Here is a 25,145-nt window from a genome sequence, read left to right as displayed (position 1 = left end):
TTTGCGCTCATCCTTCTTGGATCACTCACTCTGAAGGAAGCCAGCTACCATGATGAAATGGCCAATGTAACGTCACTGGACTTGCAAACAACCACATAAATGAGCTTGGGAATGGATTTCCCAATCCCCAATCATGACGTGAAATGACTGTAGCAACAGCCTGACTGCAACCTCAAGAGACCCTGAGCTCAACTGTCCACAGACTACTGACCCTCAGTTTGCTGTTTTAAGCTGCTAAATATGGTAATCTGTTACATAGCAATAGGAAACTAATATAAGGATTGTGTGGGTTGTGGGATTTATATGCCTTTTTTCTTCATACTTCTCTAAATTAAAAGAAAAAGACCAGATGTTATTTTAAAATGATTGTCGATGTTTCTGAAGTAACTCCTGTTGAATAATTATGACATAATTTTACTTACTTGGAACTCTTATCTGGTAGTGATTAAGTGCTGTAAGGGCTTCTACTGCATCAGTTTTGCACTCCCATTCTAATAGCCCAGAAAGTGTTTTGGCAGAAGCTAAAACAAAATAAAGAAACACAAATCCAGTTGTTATTTGCTTGTCATCAGTTTAACCAGAAAACTTAAAAAGAGGGAATGTGCACTTACGTTTTGCATCAAACACTTTATATTTGATGAATGTAAGAACTTCATGGTCATTACATAACTGTCAAAGAAATGTAAAACTCCATTAAAGATATGGCCAGAATAATATTCCTGCTTTTTAGAAAGTAAACTTTATGGGGGCACCTGGGTGGCTCAGTCGGTTAAATGTCCGACTCTTGATTTCAGCTCAGGTCATCATCTCAGGGTCGTGAGCATTGGGCCCCAGCATGAAGCCTGCTTAAGATTCTCTCTGTGCGGGGCACCTGGGTGGCTCAGCCGTTAAGCGTCTACCTTCGGCTCAGGTCATGATCCCAGGATCCTGCGATTGAGCCCCGCACTGGGGTCCCTGCTCGGTGGGAAGCCTGCTTCTCCCTCTCACACTCCCCTTGCTTGTGTTCCCTCTCTTGCTGTCTCTCTCTGTCAAATAAATAAATAAGATCTTTAAAAAAAAAAAAAAATTCTCTCTGTGCCTCTCCCTCTGCCCCTTCCCCCCACCCCTGCGTGCACACATGTGCCCATGCTCTCACTCTCTCTCTCTAGAAAAAAGAAAAAGTAAACTTTATGGCAGCATTTAAATCTGGCATGAATGAATTAAATCAAACATGTTTTTAGATTGGTAGGTTCTATGAGAAAATCAACTTTAAAAAGTGATATTCTATAAACTACATAAATAATTTAGTGCTGTATAATAAAACCATAGATTTGTAACTAAAATATGTATTCTCAGAGTTGTCAGGATTTATCTAGTACCTAAGGTAGGGAGTGGAGTTCCAGAAAACCAATTTTTTTCTGAAGCATCTCCTACAGTTTGGGAAAAAGGGATATATAAAATTTTGTCACGGGTTAAGATTTTTTTTTTTTTTTTAAGATTTTATTTATTTTTACGAGACAGCGAGCACAAACATGAGGCCGGGAGATGGGGGAGGGCAAAGGGAGACGGAAAAGTAGGCTCTCCGCTGAGCTGGGAGCTTGATGCGGACTCAATCCCAGGACCCTGGGATCATAACCTGAGCTGAAGGCAGACACTTAATTGACTGAGCCACCCAAGTGCCCCATGTTATAGGAAGATTTAAGGGCATAATATAAGAACTTTCTGAATGCAGAAGTCAAGTATCTCATTCTAATTCCAACTCTCAAAAAGACTGAGCCAACAAAAGACTAAAAAAGACTAATGCAGAATGGAGGCCAGAAAAGTACAATGGTCAAAGAGTGAACTATAAAGAACCAAATAAATAACAGAATACTAATAATATAAAAAGCAGATGATGAATAGAGCAAGACTTTAAAATGAGGCTAATAAGAAATAGGAACATTCTACACAATAGTATTTCAGCACCTACCTTTGTGAAAGTCTCCTCTGTGACACACAATGGAACGTTATAATAATGCAGCACACATGAGGGTGGCTGGATTATATTCTTAGATGCTTGACCAGCACTTGTAAAGCGATTATTTTTGCTCATTGCAAAATCTTTGTAGCTACTTGTACCATCCTCCAGCTCAAATATTTGACTTGGAACAACTGAATGTTGTTTAGACACACTGAAGATTGGGAAGGAAAAGGGTACAGAACATACCTTGTTATAAAAAGCAACAAGTAGACAGTGTCAAAATGTTAATATCTATGCCTGCATCAATTTTAACAAATAAGACAAATGTAGCTATTTAAATGTGATTTAATTATTTAATATTTTAAACACTTATTTGAATATTTAAATTTACTTTAGGTTATAATCCATCACTCTTATAGTTTAGGTATATTTTCACATTAGGAAACCTTACAAAAAACTTGACCATTTTTAACACTCTGTTTTATGATCATAACACTAAAAACTAGGTATAGGTGGGCAAAACCTGAATTGTACGACCGTAACATACTTTGTCTAGAATGGTAACATTATAGGCGCTAGTTTCAAATGTGCTCTCAATTACATTAAAATATTCTAAAATTGAAATTAATATTTCTAACAAAAATGAAGATTTTAAAATACTTTTAAAATTTACCACTTAAGATAATTACCAAACATTAAGTCTTTTTCCAAATAATTTGACATTGTTAAGGTGTGTGACAGCTCTTTCTACAGCATACTCATCACCCATTTCTACCAGTGCTGTACCAGGAATGGTCTTCATAAATTTTACCTGTAAATACAAAATCCCAAAAAGGTGACCGTTTACTTCCCTTCTACAATAACGGAATTTCTGAAAGGGAGTATGACTTAAGTGGCTGAGGTCAAATACAGAGGATCGCCTGGAATCTTGACTTGACTTTGCTGTGCTATGGGACACTTGTAACTCTTACCAAAATTCAACAAAGTTAGAAAGGAAGACTAATTCTATTGTGTAGCACAATGAAGAAGAGCACAGGCTTACCCTGGCTCTGCTATTTACTGTATGACTTGGGGCAATTTTCTTCTCTGAGCCACAGACTTCCCTATAAAACAGAGACAATGATAACATCTGGTAGGGTTCATCAATATTTATTTACACAACAAATATTTATTAGGTTCCTAAAATGTTTTGATAAACACTGTGCTGGGTACTGGGGATTAATGGTAAACATAGTAGACACGGTCTTCTTGAAACTTATATTCTGGTAGGCAGGTCAAAAATTTTAAAGTAAATTAATAATTCCCAACTACTCAGAATGCTGTTAAAGCAATAAACAAGATGCCATACGCCATAATGCATGACGGCCTTGAGACAGCATTGCCAGCAGGAAGGTTTGTACAAGGTAGGGGCAGTTTTAAAAACAGGCATACTTCACAATTTTTCATGGCATCTTGGGCAGAGGCCATACTTATTCTCTTATATTATTCTAATTTTAGTAGGTAACACTATAGTAATAAGGGTTAAATGGGTTAAAGTATGATAATCATTCAGCATAGTATCTACCCCTTAGAAAGTCCTTAAATAGCTATTCTGTAGCACCAACATTCAGGACACCTTGAACATACTTATCTGTTAGCCTTAAAAGAATACTACAAATGTATTTACATAACAAATGCAGCATAACATTTATATCCACCCTTGCAAACTACCAATTTTAATGGGCTATTCCAGTGGTTTTATACTATACCTGTACTTGGAACAAAACTCAGTTGTAGCAGAACTTTCCAGCTTTACTTGAAATCAATGATCTTCTTGTGGGTGAAATTTCTATACCTTTATTTTAATCCAATAACATCCTACAAATCTAACAATGACTAAATATCTTATGTTAAATATGTAGCTCTTATACTTGTAAATCAAAATAAAAAAGGTGAGGCGTAATTACCTACATATAGGTCTTTTAAAGGATTAGCAATAACTTAAGTTTCATGTATCATAACAGATCGTTTAAAATGTTTAAAAATTTTTGACATGTGAGACTGCAATTGTTCAAATAGCACACAGAAAACTTCAGTGATTTAGTCTAAATCATGAGACAATTCATAACAGAAAAGAAAAAGACATACTAAAAATGTTGATTAAACTGTTTCTGATTGTCCACAAATGTGAAAAGCGCAACAGAAAACATTATGTGGTAAGGTTAAAATACACATTAAAGTCCATTTAGTTATCAAACATGCAGTTACCAAACCTTAAGTAACACCTAGGTGTCTAAGATAAATGTCTATGTGAAAAAATCTGAACTACTTCTCCCAATGTTGCTAAATCTGTTCCATGTATTCCTGGCAAGTTATATAAGCAGAAATACCCCATATGTTATCCCTAGACCAAATATGGGATTTTCTTTCTTTTCTTTTCCAAATGCGGTCAAATGGTTATGTTGAGGAAATTCTTGTTTCAGAGATTTTCTGAGTTGGTTTCTTAGTTCAAGGAGCCTTTATTTTAGAATTAATGAACTAAGAGTACCAACTTTTCAAGCCATGTTCCCGTTCCCATTTATGACTCACATGCTTGTACCTTTTTATTGTTGTGAAAAGAACACTAAAATCACTTAAAACAATAGAGAAAAATAACATTAGCTCAGTACTGAAACTCAAATTGGCAAGTGTATCAAACAATTGGTAACTTAAGATGACCAATCATTTTCCCAGTTAAATTTTCCATGATTCTTTATAAAACAGTTTAAGTATCTACTTTATGACAGGAACTATTTTAAATATTTATGAGATATCAATGAACAAAACATCACAGATCTAGGGACATGGTTGTCTAATGAAAAGAAGGTTACAACTTTAAAGATCTTTAAAATATGTAAAATTTAAATGTCTTGCTACTTTTTTTTAAATGTTTTTTTATTATATTATGTTAGCCACCGTACAGTACATCCCTGGTTTCTGATGTACAGTTGAATGATTCATTAGTTGCATATAACATCCAGTGCACCATGCAATTGCTACTTTTTGAGTGTAAGCCTCCAGATAAAGTTTTGGACACATTCTTTGAAAGTGGGTCAGTTTCAAATACTGATAGAGCTAAAAGCACATTGTTCCTCAGAATATACTGGAACTCTAGTATTTGGAAGAGAGTATTTAAATCTAGAACTCTCCCAAAATTCATGACTTGTGGCCAAGCTCCATGAAAGTAACTGCTCTTTCAAATTCTATAGTTCGACATGTTAAGTGCTAAAACCCTGCAACGCTAGAAATACAGGCTAGTAACTGATTAAACTACTGTTTTGGACTTCTATTTATATTAGCTATAAAAACACAGACTGATCACTTACCAAAAAAAAATTTCTGAAGTGCCTAATGAATTTTTAGCTTATGTGGGTTACTACTAAAAGAACCTGTATGTTCCTAATACAAGGAGAAGACACATGTATTTGCTGCCTTTTCAAACTTTCCTATTAGATATCCTAGCAAAAGAAATTAATATAAAACAGAACTTACCTTTTCAATATTTCCATATAAGCAGAATAGGTTGAATACTCTTGAACAATTCATTTTTAGCTGATGTAATCCACTAACCATTACAACTGAACCAGAGGGATTTCCTCCATGCATGTAAGAGGAAGAAGCCTGTGGTAATGGATACGCAACAAGCTCAGGTGTATCTCGAGAGCCCATTCTGTAACGACTCGGTAAAGGCAATAATGGACCATGGGATCCTATAAAAATGAGAAATAAAACAAAACACAACTTTAGCAGATACCCTTCACCACACTAAAAATAAACTCTTTTAATATTAGCTAGTTTGATGTATGTCCGAGGAAAACTCAAATGCATTAATATTCAAATATAACCTGTGGGGATTAATAAAATCTGTATTTCCGTATACCAGATCCAAGATACATTGACCTGCACATCCCTGCATATACATCAGGCTTTAAGTTTATATTTTTAAAAATACTGTTTAACAAAAAAGTAGATAAGCTCAGGCCATAGATAGCAGGGATGGGGAGAATCAGTGTAGAACTTTGGGCCGCTGCGTATAAATTATATCTCAAGTTTTTTTAAAAAACCTTCTGCCAACATCTTTCGGAGGATGACACAATAAAATATACAGTGAAATCTCAGAAACTATCTCTATACAGACTTAACAGAAAGAGTATCTCTTTAGTTCCACTGAAAAGCTATCTCCTTGAATATATTTTACTGTAATGTGCTGTCTGGTATTTTATTTCCCCAATTCTAATTTAGGAAATGAAATCCCTAATTTCGTTAATATCTCACCTACTCAAAGGTGTCATTTATTCAGCACCCTGCATTATCTGAAACAACATCAAGAACCCAGAATAATGCCTGAATATCTGAAACCGTTGTCAAAACACACACACAAATCTATGTCTCATACTGAGAATCCTTATTAAGAACAACTTTCTGGGGCGCCTGGGTGGCACAGTCGTTAAGCGTCTGCCATCGGCTCAGGGCGTGATCCCAACGTTCTGGGATCGAGCCCCACATCAGGCTCCTCCACTGGGAGCCTGCTTCTTCCTCTCCCACTCCCCTGCTTGTGTTCCCTCTCTCGCTGGCTGTCTCTGTCAAATAAATAAATAAAATCTTAAAAAAAAAACACAACAACTTTCTAATTTTAGAGTAGTTCTAAACAACTTTGATTCATCCAGTTTTCCCATCCATAACAGATTGGAAGTAACAAGAAAAATAAAGCTAAAGTGAATGGAACAGACAGGAATGGGGGAGTCTGGAGGAAGTGATACTAAAAGCAGGTGTAGGGCACATTCACAACAGCAAGAAGAGTCATAAGAACTGAGAAGCAACTAAGAAACTGACTCACAAACTGGTGGGTGCTGGAGGGGAGAAAAGAGAGGGTGAAATAAGTGAAGGGGATCAAGTATCAACTCCCAGTTACAAAAAAGTAAGGCTCCGGGATAAAAAGTACTGCAGAGGGAACATGGTCAATAATATTATAATAATGCTGTATGGTACTACATTTATCATGGCGAGCACTGTACAACATACAGAATCATCCAATCGCTGAAACTAATGTAACATTGTATGTCAGCTATATTTCAATTTAAAAAAAAAGAAGCAGCAACTAAAATGGAGGCAGAGCTCAGAAATATAAAGTCATACATGTTAGGTTGCCCTGAGTTAGTGATTACAGAAGCATACTCTTATAATATGGAAAGGTCCTCCTGATGTGCAAGAAACCAATCCAAAAACCCAAGTCGTCTTCTAATTTTTCAAGAAGTAAAGAATATGTAATACTACTGACTCTCATTTTTATGTAAGGCTAAGGGACACCTGTCCTCTACTAAATAAGTTATTAAGAACTACACTTAGGTATTCATAGCACGCTATTCGAGCTTATGCGGACTCCAATTCAGTATTTAGTACTCTAAATATAGCTGCCATTCATAACAACACAGCAATACTATCACCGAGCACACACACGGTGTGAATTCCTACAATTTCATGGAGGAAGAAACACTTCATCAATGCATCATCATCAGTGTTGCCTTAAATTGGAATGGTGTTCAACTGCCCTTCTTGCTGATAATTAGTAGTTTATCAAAACAAACAATATAGCTCATGGTGAGTTACTTGTTAGTAACAACACATATTTTCATCTCTAATTTAAACTTTATACATTTGCTGGGGTCAAATATCAATCATTCTTATTCCTACTGCAAAAGTGCATATCCATACTATACCGTCGTCCCTCCACTACGACCATTTGCTTGTATGGTAATGACACTTCACTACTATCACTTAATTTTCTTTTTCACAGAAAGTAGAAAGATGTGTGGTGGATGGGCAATGGAAACTTCCACTCTACATAAGTTGGCCAAGGTCCAAAAATATTGAGATCCACTGCCATAGGTGACAACTGGATTCAGTGCAAGAGAATATAACTGATGTTTGTAATTATGACCTTAGCCATCAGGATTAAATTATGTTATCCACACTATTTAAATTGTTGCCTATATTGTTTAAGAAGAAAAAATAGAAATATTTTTAAAGGTTTCTATACATAAAACAAGAAGTTCATACAAAATGTTTTGATGCTTAAAAAGCTAATACTTCAGGTATTAAAAAAATTCACTTATGTGGGAAAATGCTACACAAATGGCAATATTATCATTTGGAGGGCATTTCTCAACCTTATACTTTAAAATCTTTGGTCCAGAAGCCATATCCAAAGATGCTAGCAATTAATAAACAAACTTTTCTTAGACCCACAGAAAATAAGTCTATATAAAAGTTGCAAAAATAATACTTTCAAGTATGAGGGCGTCTACCAGTTCAACCTCACAGGACAGGGCTTCCCAAAGTAAAAGACCTAAAGAATTCTGAAAGCACAGATTTATACTGCTATAATAAGCCAATGAATAAATTTAATCTAATTAAATAATTAAGCCTTTTCTATTCCCTCATTCTCATATACCTATATCATAAAGGAAAAGCCACCCATGATATGGCACCAAAATGCAAAAACACCTGTTCTGCTGAACTGCTGATCTGAAGGAATACAGCTATGATTTGCAGTTTTTAAAAAGGCTCAATATATCACTACCACCTACTCCCATCTTCTTTGCTTTTCCCCCAATTTCCTCACCTTACTTCTCTACCTCTTTTTATTCATCTCTCTCTCTCTCCTCTTACACTCTATTCTGCTTAATTCCCTAGGAAAGTAGAACAAACTATGCTCAGAGAGTTAACTGTTTCAATGGACACAGCTCAGGATGGACGCCCCTATACAACCCCACCACAACCATTCCTCCTCAGCAGAACCCTATTTCACTGCCAATGCAAAGAATTTTGCACCTCTCTTTAAGTAAGCTTACATTTTAAAATTTACATACACACACAAACACGCAAAACCAATTAGGGTATGAAACTGACAAAGAATTTCACAATAGGCTTTTTAAAAAATATAAAGTTCTTCTAAGCATGTATATGTTTTTATTTATACAATTTTTCAGTAAGATATATTTTATAAAGAAAGGCAAACCTGAAAACCCATACTCATAAAATAGTCTGTCAACACTACCACAGTAGGGTTCTTTGTCCTTCATTTATTCTTTCCCAGATTTTTCTAGACCCCTTTGGCAAAATATTTAAACAACTTTTGGCCTTCCACTGACCGCCACATATACTCCACAACTACACTACAAACTTGTGATTAGCAATTCTTTGTAACCTTCCATTGTGGAAAGCATACTGGGCTCCTAAGAAGCGTTTCTTTACTACAGAAGCAGATCTATCCATATGACCAGATTTAATATTTATGCTGTTAAAGAAACAGCTAAGAAAAATGATCAAGGAACTCATTAAAACAACTGTAGGAAGATTTTCATTCTATACCACACTTACTGTTTTGACAACAGATTGTTTCAATCACTTCTGCCATACAGACTTCCATAGTAACCTGAACAGACACACACACACACACACACACTAAATCCCAGAGTTCAGAAAAAGACACTAAGGAATACGCTAAAACTCACGGCTAAGAACAGTCATCAAACATGTAGGCAATCCGAAAACATTTCAGACAACAGACAACACTGGGAGATTTTCGAAGATAAATCCTGAGAGTACAATATAGCAATTTCTATCTTCCACCACTGCCAGCAGCATTGTACTTCAGCTTTAAACCACAGAATAGGTGGGGTCAATAACGACTACTAAAAACCAAAAAAGATTTAAAAACACAGAACTTATAACCAGTTAAAAGTCTTATCAATAGCAATTCTCAACATCTACCCCTACAAGGACAATAGTCTGATACCTAACTTTTTCCTGGGGAAGAATATTATTCTGGATTTCATGATCTTAATCTTACCAACATAGCAAACATTAAAACTGAGAAGTTTTAAGAGTAAGAATTAAATCCAAACAAATTTAGCCAAAGCCAAAATACCAACTGTAGAACTAAAGAATTAGGCTCTAACCAGAAACATGTTTCTTTTTGACAAATGCCCCATTCTTTCTGCCTTTTTACTCCAAGTTCCTCTTTGTTCATAATTGCTAGAATGGAAGAAAATATACTTACTAAGAAATAATATTTCCTTTTGGTACTCTAACAGATCAGAGCCCATTACTAATCAAATCAAAACCAAACCAAACCAAACCAAAACGGTAAAAAAAAAGCTTTCAATCCCCAACCAATAGCTCTCATTCATCTCAAGGACTATGATATAGCAATATCCTAGGAAAACAAAGGATTTTGGACAACTCCTTGGGAGTACATTATAAGGGACTGATCCTCCATAAACCAAGTCAGGTGAGCAGGAAAAACAGAGACAAGAAATGTGCCATTCTTCATCAGAAATGCAAAAATTCTAATAGTTCGTCTATACTACCTTCCTTCTGCCTTGACAAACTTACCATAGCCATCATGTCTAAACGAAGAAGGGTGTTCTCCCAAAATGGCTTGTCTCTGGCGACCCTTTCCTCTATCTGACACAAAAGTAGAAACATGGTTTTAACAATTGTGACCCAAGTACTTAACAGAGTACTCACATGGGAAACACCCATTCAAAACATCCATTACAATTCATAAAAGAAATATGATTCCTGGTTAACTTTAAACATCCATTCATATCCAATTTAAATACAAACACCAAGAGTTTAAGGAAGTAATTCTATCTAACAAATTCCACTTAACTTGAAAATATCTTTTTGGCAAATGCCAAATACAATCACACTTTCAAATTTAAGGAAAGAATGGATACTTTTCAGAAAGTGAACATACACAATGCTAGAGTTTGACACTGTACAGAAGTTTTTACCAATACATGTCTTTAAAACAAGCTTTAAGTGCAGTACTTTTGAAAGACAGTACCTGAATCATACTATTAGCTTCAACAGCAACACATTTTCAAAGTGGGCTTCTTTCAAGAAGTTCAGCATAAGCCAACAACAACCTGTATTACATGGTTTCACAATCAGTAAACACAGAGTATTTTGTATGTATATACACATATTTACAAACACCTACTGACTTGAGAGCTGGAAATTTGCACATCACTGGCCCATATTATATCATGGACTGGTCATTGTCTATAGACCTTAACACCAGGCAGGACTATGAGCACCCCCCCAAAGTTTAAATATGCCAAGATAAAACTAACCAAGGGGGCTACATTATTGGATGAGAGTACTACAATACTCCTAAAAAATAATTTTTGTTCTAGCTACGTTTTCAGGAAAGGCATGCCAATTTTCCTAAATTTAATTTGAGACATCAAAAAAAAAAATTACTTGTTAAACTTCTAAAATAGCACTTCCTATGTTGGTTGGTTGATTTTAGAAATTACTGTACAATACTTTTAGAAAGTTTGCTTATCAAATTATAGTACCAAATAAGTTTTTTTAAAATATATCTTATGAGTCTGGTCATTCTAATCTTTGAAAATTCATAGAGAGGCCTTCTATAAATCCTTAGTCACCTAAACAAATGAGGTTTATGGGAGATGAGAAATAATTTTCACTTCAGCCTAGAGAAGTATCATTTAAAGTACCTATTCCAAGTTACCATAGCATTAAAAGGGACCTAAGAGGTCATCTAATTCAACTTTTATTCAGTGTATAAATTCTCTTTACACCATCCCTATCAATTGGAACCATCTGGCCCTCTGCTTACCCAACACCAATAATAAGGTACTCACTACTTTCCCTTACATTTTCAGTTCGTCCTAAATAATGAGATAATTAATTTTTATATTGTATAGAAATTGGTCCTCTACCCATATTCTATCCCGTTTGAGCCTCACAGACTTAGTCTTTCTCCACAAACCCTAGATCCTCCCTCCATTTCCCCAGTCATTTCTTCTTCAGTCATTCACAGTTCCTTCTTTCCATTACATGGGTTCCGGCATCATCATTTAAGTCCCACTCCTCCTGAATTAATTCAGTGTGCTAATCCCTTCTGTTAATATTCCTCTACTTAAGCATGCCACCAAACACTACATGCAACTCCTTATCTGATCTAAGGAATCTTAAACCAAAACCAACGTAATGTCTTCATGGCTCAGTTTTATTGATATAGTTAACAGTGTGCTATATAAAAGAAAGAGCACTAGATTAGGAATCAGAAGATTCCAATTTAACCACTAATTTGCTGTATAATCACAGAAACTCACAATCTTCATTCATAAAATGAAGGAGATAGAATGGATGGTCTCCCAAGGTATCTTTCAGCCAAACATTCTCATTATTAATAATTCTCTTCATTTGAAGCATTCACTACCTAATATAAGGTCACATGAAACAGAAGTGCGCAAGAGTCAAATACTGATTACATCAGTCTATAAATAGTGGTTTGTGACTTTTCAAGTATTCATCTGAAATCTGATGGAAGCTGTATACCTTTTTCCCCAAGAAGATGCACACATACACAAGTTTTGTTTAACATTTCTGGAATGGTTCTCTGGAGTCCAGGCTAAGAATTTTTTGCACTAAAATGTAATTTGGGCTGAAAAGGACTTTTAAAAATGAGGTTATTTTTATTACAGAGTTCTTTTTGGTAGAAAAAGTTACAATACAGTATCGACTTGAGCGGAAGATGAAGTCACTACAAAAACAAGAACAGAAACTGCTAGTCTTGCCAGAAAAATATCAGGAATTAGAAAGCAAGAATGTTTTTCCCTTGAAAACCAACTAAACTTCTGCTTTACTTCTTTATATTTCACTATTTAAATATCTACCTCACACGTTTCTAACCTTTTCTGATTTTAATTCCTTGTATGAAAAACTAAACTAAGCTGGCTCTATGTAAACTTTAGACCTTCTAAAAGAACAGATATAAACACTATTAAAATAAGAAGCATATCTACAAATGTTTTAAGAGACATTAAGAGAAATGTACCAAAACTCACTTGTTTCAAATGAGTTAAAAAAAAAAAGTATTCGGTAACAGACTGTAATTTGACAGAAGTGAGAGATTTCTCATCAACCACTTGTTCTGTTGTTTGAGTACTAAGGCTTTGTTTTCCGATACTGTATTCAACTGTACCAAGCCTATGCCAAACAGATTTGTAAGTAGGGAAAAATGTGGGGTCCAGCCAAAGCTGCATCACAATACAAACCTGTTTGCAACCCCATGCATAAGGCAAGATGACTTCCTAAGAATTGAGAAGTAAAGGGGCCAATCATCCAAAGTTCTAAATACTGGAACATGCAAAGGATCATCGCATTGTCCTTTATTTTTTCTTTTGGCAAGAGTACATGCACTATCGAGTCCCTACTGCCCAAGATATTTTGGATGCCATAAAATTTTTTCCTACTTTACGGACTTTTATAGATATGCTCACCTTGGTGAGTTTTTTCAACATGTGCTTCAAATACTGATATTGTAGTTGAGGTGTAGCCAATACTGCAGCCCCCTTGTTTTTACAAGATCCACATTTTAATTTGTATATTCCAGAATTGCCACACAGTTAGTTGAACAATTTTATCAGTCAACTCTATGCTCATGAAATCTAGCATTTATAAGTTATAGGTGAAAATGCATCTCAAATGAAATGCTCTTATTTTAAGATTTATCAAGTTTAAATATAGTCTACCTTGAACAAACATGTTACTTTCCCCTACATTTGAAATGTCAAAATTTCTAGTTACACAAGTTAACATGAGTGATAACCTTAAATCGTTACAAAAAGTGACAACTTATAAACAGCCACTTTACAATCAAACCACACAGAAACCATCTTTTACATATAATGCAACTTTTCATCATTATGTTAATCTGTTCAATATCCACAGTTAAGGGAAAAAACCCCAAAAGATTAAATTTAAGTGCAGCAAATGTGCACCTTTCTAATCCTCTTATCTTTAATATCTGTGTGGATTGGTTGAGCATTAGCAATTCTCAAGACCTATAGATAAACTGGCCCTGGTTATTTGCCAATTAACAATTTGAATCTAAACTGCAAACAGTTACATTAATGGGCATTAAGATTTACAACATTGTAAATAAAGTCTAGTACCCGTTAGTGAAGTCTTAAATTCTACAACTGAAACCTTAAGGGAAATCAGACCAATATACACATACAACTTGAATAAATGGGCACAGTCTATCATGGTGTTCATCCCATGCAAGTCTGAAGTACTGTTAAGTGTCCTCCTTTAAAAACTTGGGGTGATGGTGCATGCAGTATGCAGTCAAGGTGAATTGCAAGTCTGAGTTTTTCAGAGGGCTTTTTGCTGATGCCGATGTTGTGCATGATGAAGTGTAGAGTCAGCCTGCTGGAGTCCTCTATCCTTCTTAATGCCTCGTCCAGCTTGGGGGAAAAGTCCTTTCCATAGAGAAGCAGTGTGCAAGTTTGCAGTTTGTAAGGAATATTCTGAATCAGTTTCCTCTCCTCCAAAGAGAGAGAGCTGCTTGGAGAAATGCAAGTCCTTGAACTGCGGGCGTGCCTGTATGTGTGGGCTCCTTGTTGAACTAAATATAAATAACTCAGTACATACCGGTAGGGGGCACTAATTTCAAGGTTATTTTCCAGCATTACATGGCCTTTCGCAACAAAAGCATTCACCAACAAGGTTTTCATTTGAATGAACTAGCTCATCACCTCAGGAAAAAGGAATCTAACTGCATGTAAAAATTTGTCAGCAGATGTAAGTACATTCTAAAATGCATAAAATACTTACCTCGTCTTCCCAAATATGGTTTAGTGTAGTCCCAACTGTCATTGTCATTCCTAATAACATTTAGACGAGTTGGCTGTTAAGATTAAAAAGAAAGTAAGCTCAAATTGTACATCCAAAGCATAAATATTTCTTTGGTAAAGTGCTGAAAAAGTATTTACCCTTGCATATTCAATTTTTAGTGTGCAACATCCAGCATAAATATCTGCTCCATTGAGTGCTGCTTTAGCTTTCTGGGCACAAAGGACTGATTCAAACATAAGCTCTATTAAGGAAATTTTAAGGTGTCCAATATTTAATCATTATTTACTGCCTAAGAAAAGGACTGAAAATAATCAAACATAACTCTTAAAATTTCTAGATGAATTTTAGAAGAATTTATTTTTAAGATCCAGGGTACCAAAGAAAACATAATAAACCAAACTATCTACATTAATCCTTCTAAATCATCAAAAGTACTTTTATAAACTGAAAAGAAGAGGGGAAATGGAGCATGGTCCCAATCCCTGGCAAACAACAATTTGATACCTTGAAACAGGAAATATTTTAATCTTAAAGGAGGAAAAACATTATAAAAAACCAAATCTATATAAAACAAATATCTGATTTTTATATATTTCTTGAGAAGGCAGAGTTTTATAATCATTTATCTTCATTTTATTGGTTTTAAAAAATTACTTGGGCCTATAGTTGTTTAAGAAAAAAAATCAATATAATAAAAAATCATTAAAATTAAAAAAATAATAAATAAAAAAAAAAAGAAAAAAAAAATCAAACCACCAAAGTGGTTAAAAAAAAAAAAGGGCAAAAACACCTTGCTTGAAGTCAGCACCATTAAGACTTTCGCTGTATATCCCCCACCTTTTTCTATGCATACACATGTACACGTAGGTTGGGGGGATAGTCATTTTTTTACATGGGATTATATAATACTATTTTGCAACTTGCTGTTTTTACTCAACAGTTAAACAAATTCAACAAAAAAAAAAACTTCTTACATAAACCATGACCATTTGAAAAATTCAACAAAAAAAGGTAAGAAGAGTTTTATATTACTGGCTCTATAAAGTTTTGGTACTTCCAAACTACCTATTTTAAGGAGAGTCAGAAAAGTCCATTTGGGATACATTTTAAAAAGGTACAAATGAGCACTGGGGGTTATATGCAACTAACAAATCGTTGGACACTACATCAAAAACTAATGATGTACTATATGTTGGCTAACTGAACATAAAAAAATTTAAAAAAATAAAATAAAAAAGTACAGATGTACATATTATCAAATAATGTTATTTTTTTCCCCATTAAAAAGACCAAGCACACTCTGAGATGAAGCACTGGAATGTTTTTAGGTAGCAAGTTATTCTTATCTGTGGGTACTGCAGTTTCATTTCTTAAATCTAAAACAAGTAGATTTTTTGGGAAGAGAATAAATACCACCTGTCAAGATATGATTAAGCAGGAACAAATAAGACCATATTACACAGCAATCTTATACATCAATAAAAAATTTATAAGTAAAGGATATTCAACCATTGCTTGTATTCCATTTCTCTTGAATATAACAATACGTTGTACTTTTCCAACAGGGTTGCATACAGTATATAAAACATCCTATGAAGGAAAGAAAACAAGATTTCTTCACATTTTACATTTGGAAAAACAAGAAGATCATACCCAGCTTTTTTTAACTTAAAAAAAAAAACCCTCAAAATGTTATTTCTATTCATTACTAATTAAACTTTTTTAAAAACTGTTATACTTCTAAAGTCATTTCCTCACCCATACAGTATATTCAACATTAGAGAAGTTACAATGAAACATTTCAAAAGGACTGTTACCTTTACCTCCTAAATAAATCCTTGATTCTTATTTTAACAGGTACCTAAAATAACATGTGACAATACACAATAAGTAAACCAAAACTATAATCAATTAATTTATGTTTTGATTTCCAAATGTAACTCCAGAATGTTTTCTAATCCCTTGAATTACAGTAATAAATATTAAGAAGTAGTAACAAATCAACTTGATCATTTATACAATGTCAGATGTCAGCAAACAAGATCCCTGATTAAATAAGAGAGAACTTAAGTATCTACTTAAGAACAATTCTTCAACTATCAAGAAATTTCCTGAGCACCTACAATTACACAGCGGCACCATTAGGTTCTGGGGATACAACCATAACAAATCAGAGTACTTGTACTAGATTAGGTACATTCTTTCTTCCTAAACACAAAATACTGTAATTAATACTAATTAATACTGCTTATTAATAAGTCTAGAAATGTTACAGAGATAAATAATATCTAATAAAATTTAAATAGTATCTTATACTTTCTTTTATGTCCCAATATCATATATCCTTACTAGAAATCATACTAATTGGAGCTTCCCTTACTGTGATATTCTATTTATCACAAAATAAAGTGTCCTTCTCACTGGCTTATTATGAAACAGCATGTGACTATGAAGTAGAAAACTTAACTGGTTCAGGACATGAATCCTTTGTAAAAATTCAGCTAATATCACTTTATTAAAGGGCAAAACAGGAAATTTTAAGTAAATCAGACAGGTTTTTAGTAAGTTACCTCAAAAGCACTTATAGTAATATATACATCTTTGGGATTCTGTCCTTACCTAGTAGATGGTCTTAACACATGTGCTCGCACATGAGTGAGAGAAATTTCTTGGACTATTTCTAACAAGTCTGTCTAACTCCTTATCAGAAACAGTTAACACTGATGCTAAATAATACAAATTTTTAAAAGTGCTTATTTGTGACCTTTTTAGCTTCAGTGCTCACCATTTCTTTGTTCATTAAACATCATAGTCAAAATTAAGATTCATTTTAATAATTCTTTAAAAAAACACTATTTTTAAATATCTAGATGGCGGTGAAGAAAACTGTATGTTAGTCACTCTAGAGGCAATTTTCAAAATCACTTTTAATTTATTATAATAAAATGCATACCACTGTAATTGGATAAAGAGGATTCTGAATTGATAGCAGAAGAACTTTGTTGCCTCCTGATGGATCATCAGTATTTCCTGGCCGAGTGATCCTTTTGCTTGTAGAATAGTTGAAAAAAGCCTGTTGACCAGCAATGTACACAGGTTCATCCGCAGCGAACGTCACACATTCTTTGGCACTATCTATGTTTTCAAATTCCACTAGAGCCTGCCGTTTAAACGGCATCATCATAACATAGCTGAAAGGGAGATTGGGAAGGAATACCCAGATATAATAAATTCAGTTAACATTATTTATTCTCAATCAAGGAAAAGCAGACTTTAATAAAAATGTGTCAAATCATACAGATAAGTATTCTTCACTACATACAGCCAATGTTAGTCAATTCTTAAATCATCCAAATAAATTGTGGTACACCAGGTAGAAGATGCATATTTGAAAGCTCATCCTCCTGTGACTGAAAGGTTTTCCACCTTTTGCCCTCCTCAAGCACAAGTTTCTGTTATCAGTTACTAATGACACCAGCCCATTTATTCTTCAGGCTGCCATTCCCAGGCAGTATTAGAAAATATCTCGATATAGAAACCAATGGAAATAAAACTGAAGACAAGATTAGCAGATGGGACCCCTAACAACAGAAACTACTACCTCTATTGAATTTTCCAAATAAATAAGTGTCCACACTAAGAACTGACTATATACTTTCAATCATCTTACTAAAAACAAGAGAATCAGAAGATACATAGAAGCAACTCCAAACCAACTAAATTTCATACAAATAATCTCCTCCAAAATACTTTTAAGTATTAAAGAATCCATGAAAAGATATTCACTAGATTATGGTAATCATGGTTGCCTATGAGCAAGAGGGTGAAGTTACTCACATTTCATTTTATACTCTTGGGGAGGAACATAGTTTAGTACATGAAATGAAAAATAAAGCAATGAAGGGAGGAAAGGAAGAAAGAAATCAAAGCACATGGATCACACCAGGGTAAACAACATGTTCTCTGTTCACAAGAACAAGCACCTTAAAAGTGTTTTAAAATACAATTACCACGGTTTTATAACGGCAGAAGGCTGCAGAAGAAAACATGAGCTCAGGTAATCAGTGACAGCACTGTTTCTCAATAAGCATCCAGACCTACGCTACCCTTTAAAAAGTGGCAAATGGTTTATTAATTAGAAACAGACCACTTTGTAACCAATTATGTAATTTCTTATGAATTTCAGCTTCCTCATTTATAAAACTTGAAGGACTGTTGTCAAGATTACGTTACTGCATACAAACTGCTTGCCTTGCCTCATTCATCCTCCTACTTCAGAATCTAGAAACAGAGCTGCCGTGTAACATTCAATCAGTATTTGTTGGTCTATGAGGCTTGTTAGCTCTCCCCACCCACGTTGTTCAAAATTAAAGAAAATACAGAAACCATAGACTTGAATTAAAGATTTACCAATTATAAACGCAAAATATAAATCCCAGGAGAGAAAAACATTCCTTTTGGAAATTTCTTGCTAAAGTTCTGATGTCTGGCATATAAAAAATAGAAAACCCTGGAATCAGGACTATACTAAAGAAATTAAAGAACAAACATTCTCCTCTCACAAATATAAATTGGTTGAATAGCTACATGGTATTACCAAGTAAATATGTTAATAATGCCCTTTGATTCTTTGTCACATAGAAAATTATAAAGGTCAAAAATAAGTTTTTTATTGGCCTGTTATCGACTTGGTCATAGTAAAACTGCCTTCCATAACTACAGAAAGTGAGCTGGAAGCACAGACTTAAAAGTTAAGAAGTGAGATAACAGCAGAAGATAAAGAAGGGGAAATCAGAATGTTGCAGACATTTTAGAATGCACCTAAACTGTCTGGCACATAATTTATAAGAAATCTTTAAAAGCACTAATATGAGGAAGATTGGAAGACTAAAGAAAAGAAAAAAGTAAACAAAAGGACTAAGGGACGCGGTAGGGTCAGTGCTTTCAACTTGTAACTCGAAACACATTTACTAATTTTTAAACGAAAACAGGAGAAGCAAAAGATTTATTACACAAATTAGGTCCCAAAAGTTTTAAAATTTTAAACCAATACAGCTAATTATACCTAGCATCCTCTCCTTTAATGGAAGGGGAAAAAGAAGGAAGAGAGGCTCAGTATAGATTTTTAAACATTCTTTTGATCCCAATACGTGAATACACTACAGAATAAAGACAAAAAATATACAGAATTTTATTATACTAACACAACCATTCTCAACATCGTTTCTCCTAAACTTCTTTCCTACGCATTTTTAGGTATAAACTTACTATATGTTGAACTTAGTGATGCATCTTTTTAATATAAGCAGTTGCTATATAATCTTTATAATCCCACACACACCACTAAAGAAATAAACAGAGAAAGGTTCTATAAAGGCAACATTTTGAAGCAAAACACCTACTCCTCATTGGAGGCTATTTAAGGTTCTTTCAGCTTTAACAGCAGCCACCTCTTATTCAAGATCATGTCATACAATTAAACTCCTATTGCACATAATTATGCAATTTAAATTTTTAATTATACACCAATTTATTCCAATTATTTCACGACTTTTTTATACACAAAACTACCAATCCTGAGGGCAGAATGATGTACTATGCAAATTAACTGAATTACATTCACATATAAAAACACTTTCCCATGGAATAAATATCAAAAAGTATACAGGCTAAAATGGACAGGCCACTCAAAAGTGATTCAAATAATTCACCAACTTCAACAAATAGTCCTATTTCTTTAATGCCCAACATTCAGGTCATGGTCATAATTAACATCAAAATAGCAATACAGTTTTATTTCTCTAAAGTTTCCACCAGTATTTGCTCATCAACTTGTTTTCCAATATTGCTTCAGTATTTCTTCACCTTCGGGAAATAACTTTAAAAGCCCAAAATAAAAAAACAAGAAAAAAATAAACCAGAAATAACCATCTCTTTCTAACTCCATGGGACAATGCAACCCGAGGTTAGTCAAGTGCCAACATGCAAGTCTAAATAAATAAGGTCTAAGGGTTTTTTTCAATATATAAAGCTCCAGGCAAACTTAATTTCCAATATCCACTTCAAATGACTAAGAAGTGATAGAGTCATCTTAATGACACTTTAAGAAATGGGCTTTCTTCTGCCCGTGTAGATTGCCAATTTGTACCTCCAAGAATAAACAATATGTAACTGTGGTTTCTGAGGTACAGAAGTTGAGGATAACAGGTTTGCCAAGTCATCCACCTCTCTATAAGGTCATCAAGGAAATTAATAAAAAAGATGCCATGATGGAAGGTGTCACCTAACACTACTCCTACTCATTTGAAGCAACGATTCCTGTTGGACATCTCTGATCACTCTCTCACCATCTATTTATGCATCCTTTCCATACTCAGAACTTCACATAAATTTTTATAAGATTGAAGCAATCAAGCAATCAAAGAACCTCAACAAATATACTGAAATTTCTTTGCTGTTTCTCTATTTTAAGTTAGTCTGTGTCTCTGATGCCTACAACCAAAACCCCAAACATATTCACCAAGGAAAAAATAATAAAATCAACTCCAGACTACCCATACTAAGAAGAGAACAACAGCCGGGCATACTCCAAAAATAATTTAGAAAGAATTTTTGAGTGTCTATTTTTGGCAGCAGATTCACTTTTCTGATTATGTTTTCACTTAAGTCAATATTCTTAAGCATACACCAGCTGTGGGAAGTGAAAGGAGGAGCCCGAGTCAATACAAAACACAAAAATAAAACAAACTAGGATAAAACACTGACTGCTCATGGTCTGCATAAGAACTCAGCAACACACAAATAATGCCTACCCTTGATCTACCCACTTTTACTTGCCAATTAATTCTGAAATATTCCAAAATAAAACAACAACAAAAAAACAGTTTTTTTAAGTACCACTACTTAAAACTCTAAAGATGAAGGGTGTAATCAACTCATTTAAACATTAAAGCAGTGTTTAACAAGGAATCATGGACTCATCTGAAAATCAGATAAAAGACGCATAATCTTATTTTACATACAACCTGGCTAAGAGTGAGAGGTGATCATGGATCCACAAAGATATATCCATGCATCATCCCAGAAGGTTAAAAGAGGCTTAAAAGAAATACAGAGGTTCTAAAGAAATACAGTCACAGGCAAACAATATATACTATGGTTAAACATCAAGGCTTTTATCATACGGTTTTCAATCTGCATGAAGTCCCTATGAGCCTTACCATATTGTTCCAAATTTCTCCAGAGCCTCCACAAGGTCTGCTTCCACCACCGATTCACAGAGTCCTCGAACATGGACAACAGGTGAAACAGAAACTTTATGATGACTTCCACCTGCCTCCTAGCAAAAGAAAATAATTTTTAAAAACTTTAAAAGTCTAAATTGCATCTTTAGTAAATTCAATTCTGCATCAAAAAGCAAACATTAAAAAAAAAAAATCCAAACCAAACTGCATTCACAAGTTAGCAAAAGGACCTGAGAAAAAAATCATCAATTAACTGGCATGAAAATGTCAATTTTTCTTTTTTTCTTTTTTTCTTTTTTTTATGTTATCTTAGTCACCATACAGTACATCATTAAAATGTCGATTTCTTAAAAGGGAGCGCTCTCTTAGTAAGAAGTACAACCTAAGTTAATAACTTATTTCAATTTCAGGGGCGCCTGGGTGGCACAGCGGTTAAGTGTCTGCCTTTGGCTCAGGGCGTGATCCTGGCGTTATGGGATCGAGCCCCACGTCAGGCTCCTCCGCTATGAGCCTGCTTCTTCCTCTCCCACTCCCCCTGCTTATGTTCCCTCTCTCGCTGGCTGTCTCTATCTCTGTCAAATACATAAATAAAAAATCTTAAAAAAAAAAAAACTTATTTCAATTTCAATAAAATCTCAAGAAAAAATTTCAGCAGATACACAGAGTATGCTATGACTGGAATTATATTTTATATCCGTAATTTCTTAGTTTCACCTCTGTAAAATAAAAATCTCAAGTAGTCCAAATGGAAAAAAAATTTTAAATGTTTACTATAAAGATTGTAAACTTTATTTATATCATCTTTTGTCCTTGTTTAATTGGTTATCTAGTCCCACTACAATTTGAAGTTTTTACTTAAGCAGTACACTTGACAACCTAAATTTATACAAGGTACCATTCATTCTCTATTGATGAACAAGTAGCGCTCAAAAATGCAAGTCTTCCAGGGCTTCTACAGAGTACTGTGTATCTTCGAGTACACGTAGGAGGCAGTTTTAATATAAGTATATGAACTATGTATGAGAATTACTTTGAAAATGAAAATAGCTCTCGTTTACTTATTCAAGTTCTATTAAGACAAAAATCTGTATTTACAACTAGCCACTGGGCACCTCGCTTATTTCACTTCAGAAGTGACTTCCATATACAATCCATACACATACGCCAAAAAATCTATTAACTGAAAGGGTTTTTTTCTCCTACAAACAGACTAATCTAAAAGCACAAATGTTTTACCTTTAAAACTTAAGAATCATTTTAAGAAAATTAAATCTCTTTATGGCTTTTTTTAAAGGACTCACCAATTTCTCTTTACTATAAACACTGTTAGAAAACAGTTCTGTGCCCTGCCAATAGAAAAATTACATCATGGCTTAAAGAAAAGAGCCAATTTAAATACATAAAGTAACCACGGGACTACTCTCTTACACTATCATCAAATTCAACAAATATAAATTCAGTCCTCTGCAAATACTAATTCAATACTTGGAAATTCATTTGAATTGCTTATGCTGAGTCTTTTCTATGGTCACGCAGATATTAATTACATGCCACTAAGTTTGAAATGAATCGTTCTGATTGTACACTATGTAACCAAACACTCTTAACAACCTTAACAAATGAGACTCTAAGTGAAACTCAACAACCAAATGTGCATTATCATCATTAAGCCACTAAATATAACTGGACAACAACGCAGAAAAGAGCGCTAAATCATACCTGAAAACTTAATTCAGAACATACATTTAAAGTTTAAATAACAAGTTTTACTCTAAAAATAATGAGACAACAATAAACTTCAAGAAATGAGACGGTCATCTCAGTTCATCCTTAGAAATCAGCTGGTGAAGGTAAATGTGCAGAAGAAAAACTACACTGGCCAAGACTCTTCAAAAAGTTAGTATAAAAAAATACTGGAAGATTTTAGATTAAGACTAAAGAGACAACAACCAAAGGCAATACCTGAGTCTTTATTTTATAATAGATAAAAACTGCTATCAAAGACATCTTAGGGAGAACTGGAGAAATTTAAATACCGACAGGTTATTATGTAACAGAACTATTTATTACCATCATGATAACAGTAATGTTTATGTGAAAAGAATATCCTTATTTTTAGGAAAGCTGGGATATTTAGGGATGGGTTGTCATGATGTATGCAACTTGCTTTCACAGTTTGGGGGGGAAATGATTATAAATATAGATATACACAAATGGAGATAAAATCCCAAATGGCAAAATGTTAAAAACTGCTGAATCTAGGTAAAGGGCATACGTAATTGAATATTTCACATAATAAAATGTTGGGAAATTATTTTATTATACAACACTTAAGGCCTACAGTAAGGTATGAAGAACAATATAAATAGTCATTTACTCACCACCCAGTTTAATAAATAAAACACTACTAATCAGCTAAATATATCTCCTACCTCCCTCCCCATTGTGGAGAACCACTATCTTGAATACAATGCTAAAAAATATGACTATTTTCAAACCAGTCTTCTCACAAAGAAATGGATTATAGGACCAATTTTTTAAAATCCCTCAAAAATATCTGATATTAATGCACTGTTATTTAATTTTATTTCCTAAATGGAACATTTCAAGACTTAAGTCATTCTTAAAAGCTAGAAGCTATTAAATGCAAACAATATGGTACTTACGGGAAGATACAATAATCTCAACTTTAAGGCAGAAAACATATCCTATCCCCCTTCTATTTCCCTAATTGCCACTCAGTGCATCTGCCATTCATGAGTTTATCTACCTTTATTATTTCTCTAATCTTTATATTATGTCCCCTTTTCTTGAACTTAAAATGTTCTCATTCTTTCTGTTTAAATAAAAAAAGAAAAAAAAAACCCTAGGTTGTTTCCAAATATAAAACTGATATATTAGTGATATCTTTTCAAACAATATTTTTACCACCCCTTTTGCCCCAAATATTAAAAGTCTTGGGGGGGGGGTTGAGTGCACAAGCAGTGGCAGGGGGGCACAGAAAGAGGGAGAAAGCATCTTAAGCAGGCTCCATGCTCAGCGCAGAGCCCAACACTGGGGCTCAATCATGACCCAAGGCGAAATCAAGAGTCAGATGCTTAACCAACTGAGCTACCCTGGCGCCCCCTAAAACTTTTCTCAAATCAGTATTTTCTTATTTCTACCTATACTATATACTGGAGGTTAAGAAATCTGAAATTGTCTGTACAATTTCTTTTACTTACCCTAAAATTACCTCTTCAAGGCATCATACTATGCAT

At 34.2% G+C, this 25,145-nt stretch overlaps 1 protein-coding gene and 1 non-coding gene across 3 annotated transcripts in view; both read right to left on the bottom strand.

The window, feature by feature from the left end:
• The window catches only part of HNRNPLL (heterogeneous nuclear ribonucleoprotein L like), a 67,862-nt gene that overhangs the window by 3,357 nt on the left and 39,360 nt on the right, over positions 1 to 25,145 (bottom strand). For both annotated transcript variants that reach the window (XM_045809044.2, XM_045809042.2), the window contains 11 exons: positions 21,862 to 21,980; positions 17,595 to 17,832; positions 16,146 to 16,231; positions 14,779 to 14,875; positions 14,621 to 14,693; positions 10,355 to 10,426; positions 5,450 to 5,667; positions 2,629 to 2,750; positions 1,949 to 2,150; positions 612 to 669; positions 423 to 521 (listed from right to left, as the gene is read on the bottom strand). In XM_045809044.2, coding sequence (XP_045665000.1) covers positions 423 to 521; positions 612 to 669; positions 1,949 to 2,150; positions 2,629 to 2,750; positions 5,450 to 5,667; positions 10,355 to 10,426; positions 14,621 to 14,693; positions 14,779 to 14,875; positions 16,146 to 16,231; positions 17,595 to 17,825 — 1,258 coding nt within the window. In that variant the 5' untranslated portion in view covers positions 17,826 to 17,832; positions 21,862 to 21,980. The remainder of the gene's footprint in view (positions 1 to 422; positions 522 to 611; positions 670 to 1,948; positions 2,151 to 2,628; positions 2,751 to 5,449; positions 5,668 to 10,354; positions 10,427 to 14,620; positions 14,694 to 14,778; positions 14,876 to 16,145; positions 16,232 to 17,594; positions 17,833 to 21,861; positions 21,981 to 25,145) is intronic.
• Positions 3,356 to 3,462, bottom strand: LOC148109703 (U6 spliceosomal RNA). Its single transcript, XR_015725381.1, has one exon. It is a non-coding gene; the product is annotated as a U6 spliceosomal RNA (small nuclear RNA).

Source organism: Ursus americanus, chromosome 7 (assembly GCF_024610735.1).
Source record: "Ursus americanus isolate L20-20 chromosome 7, mUrsAme1.1.p, whole genome shotgun sequence".
Lineage (NCBI taxonomy): Eukaryota > Metazoa > Chordata > Mammalia > Carnivora > Ursidae > Ursus > Ursus americanus.
This window is presented reverse-complemented; position numbering and strand designations above follow the sequence as displayed.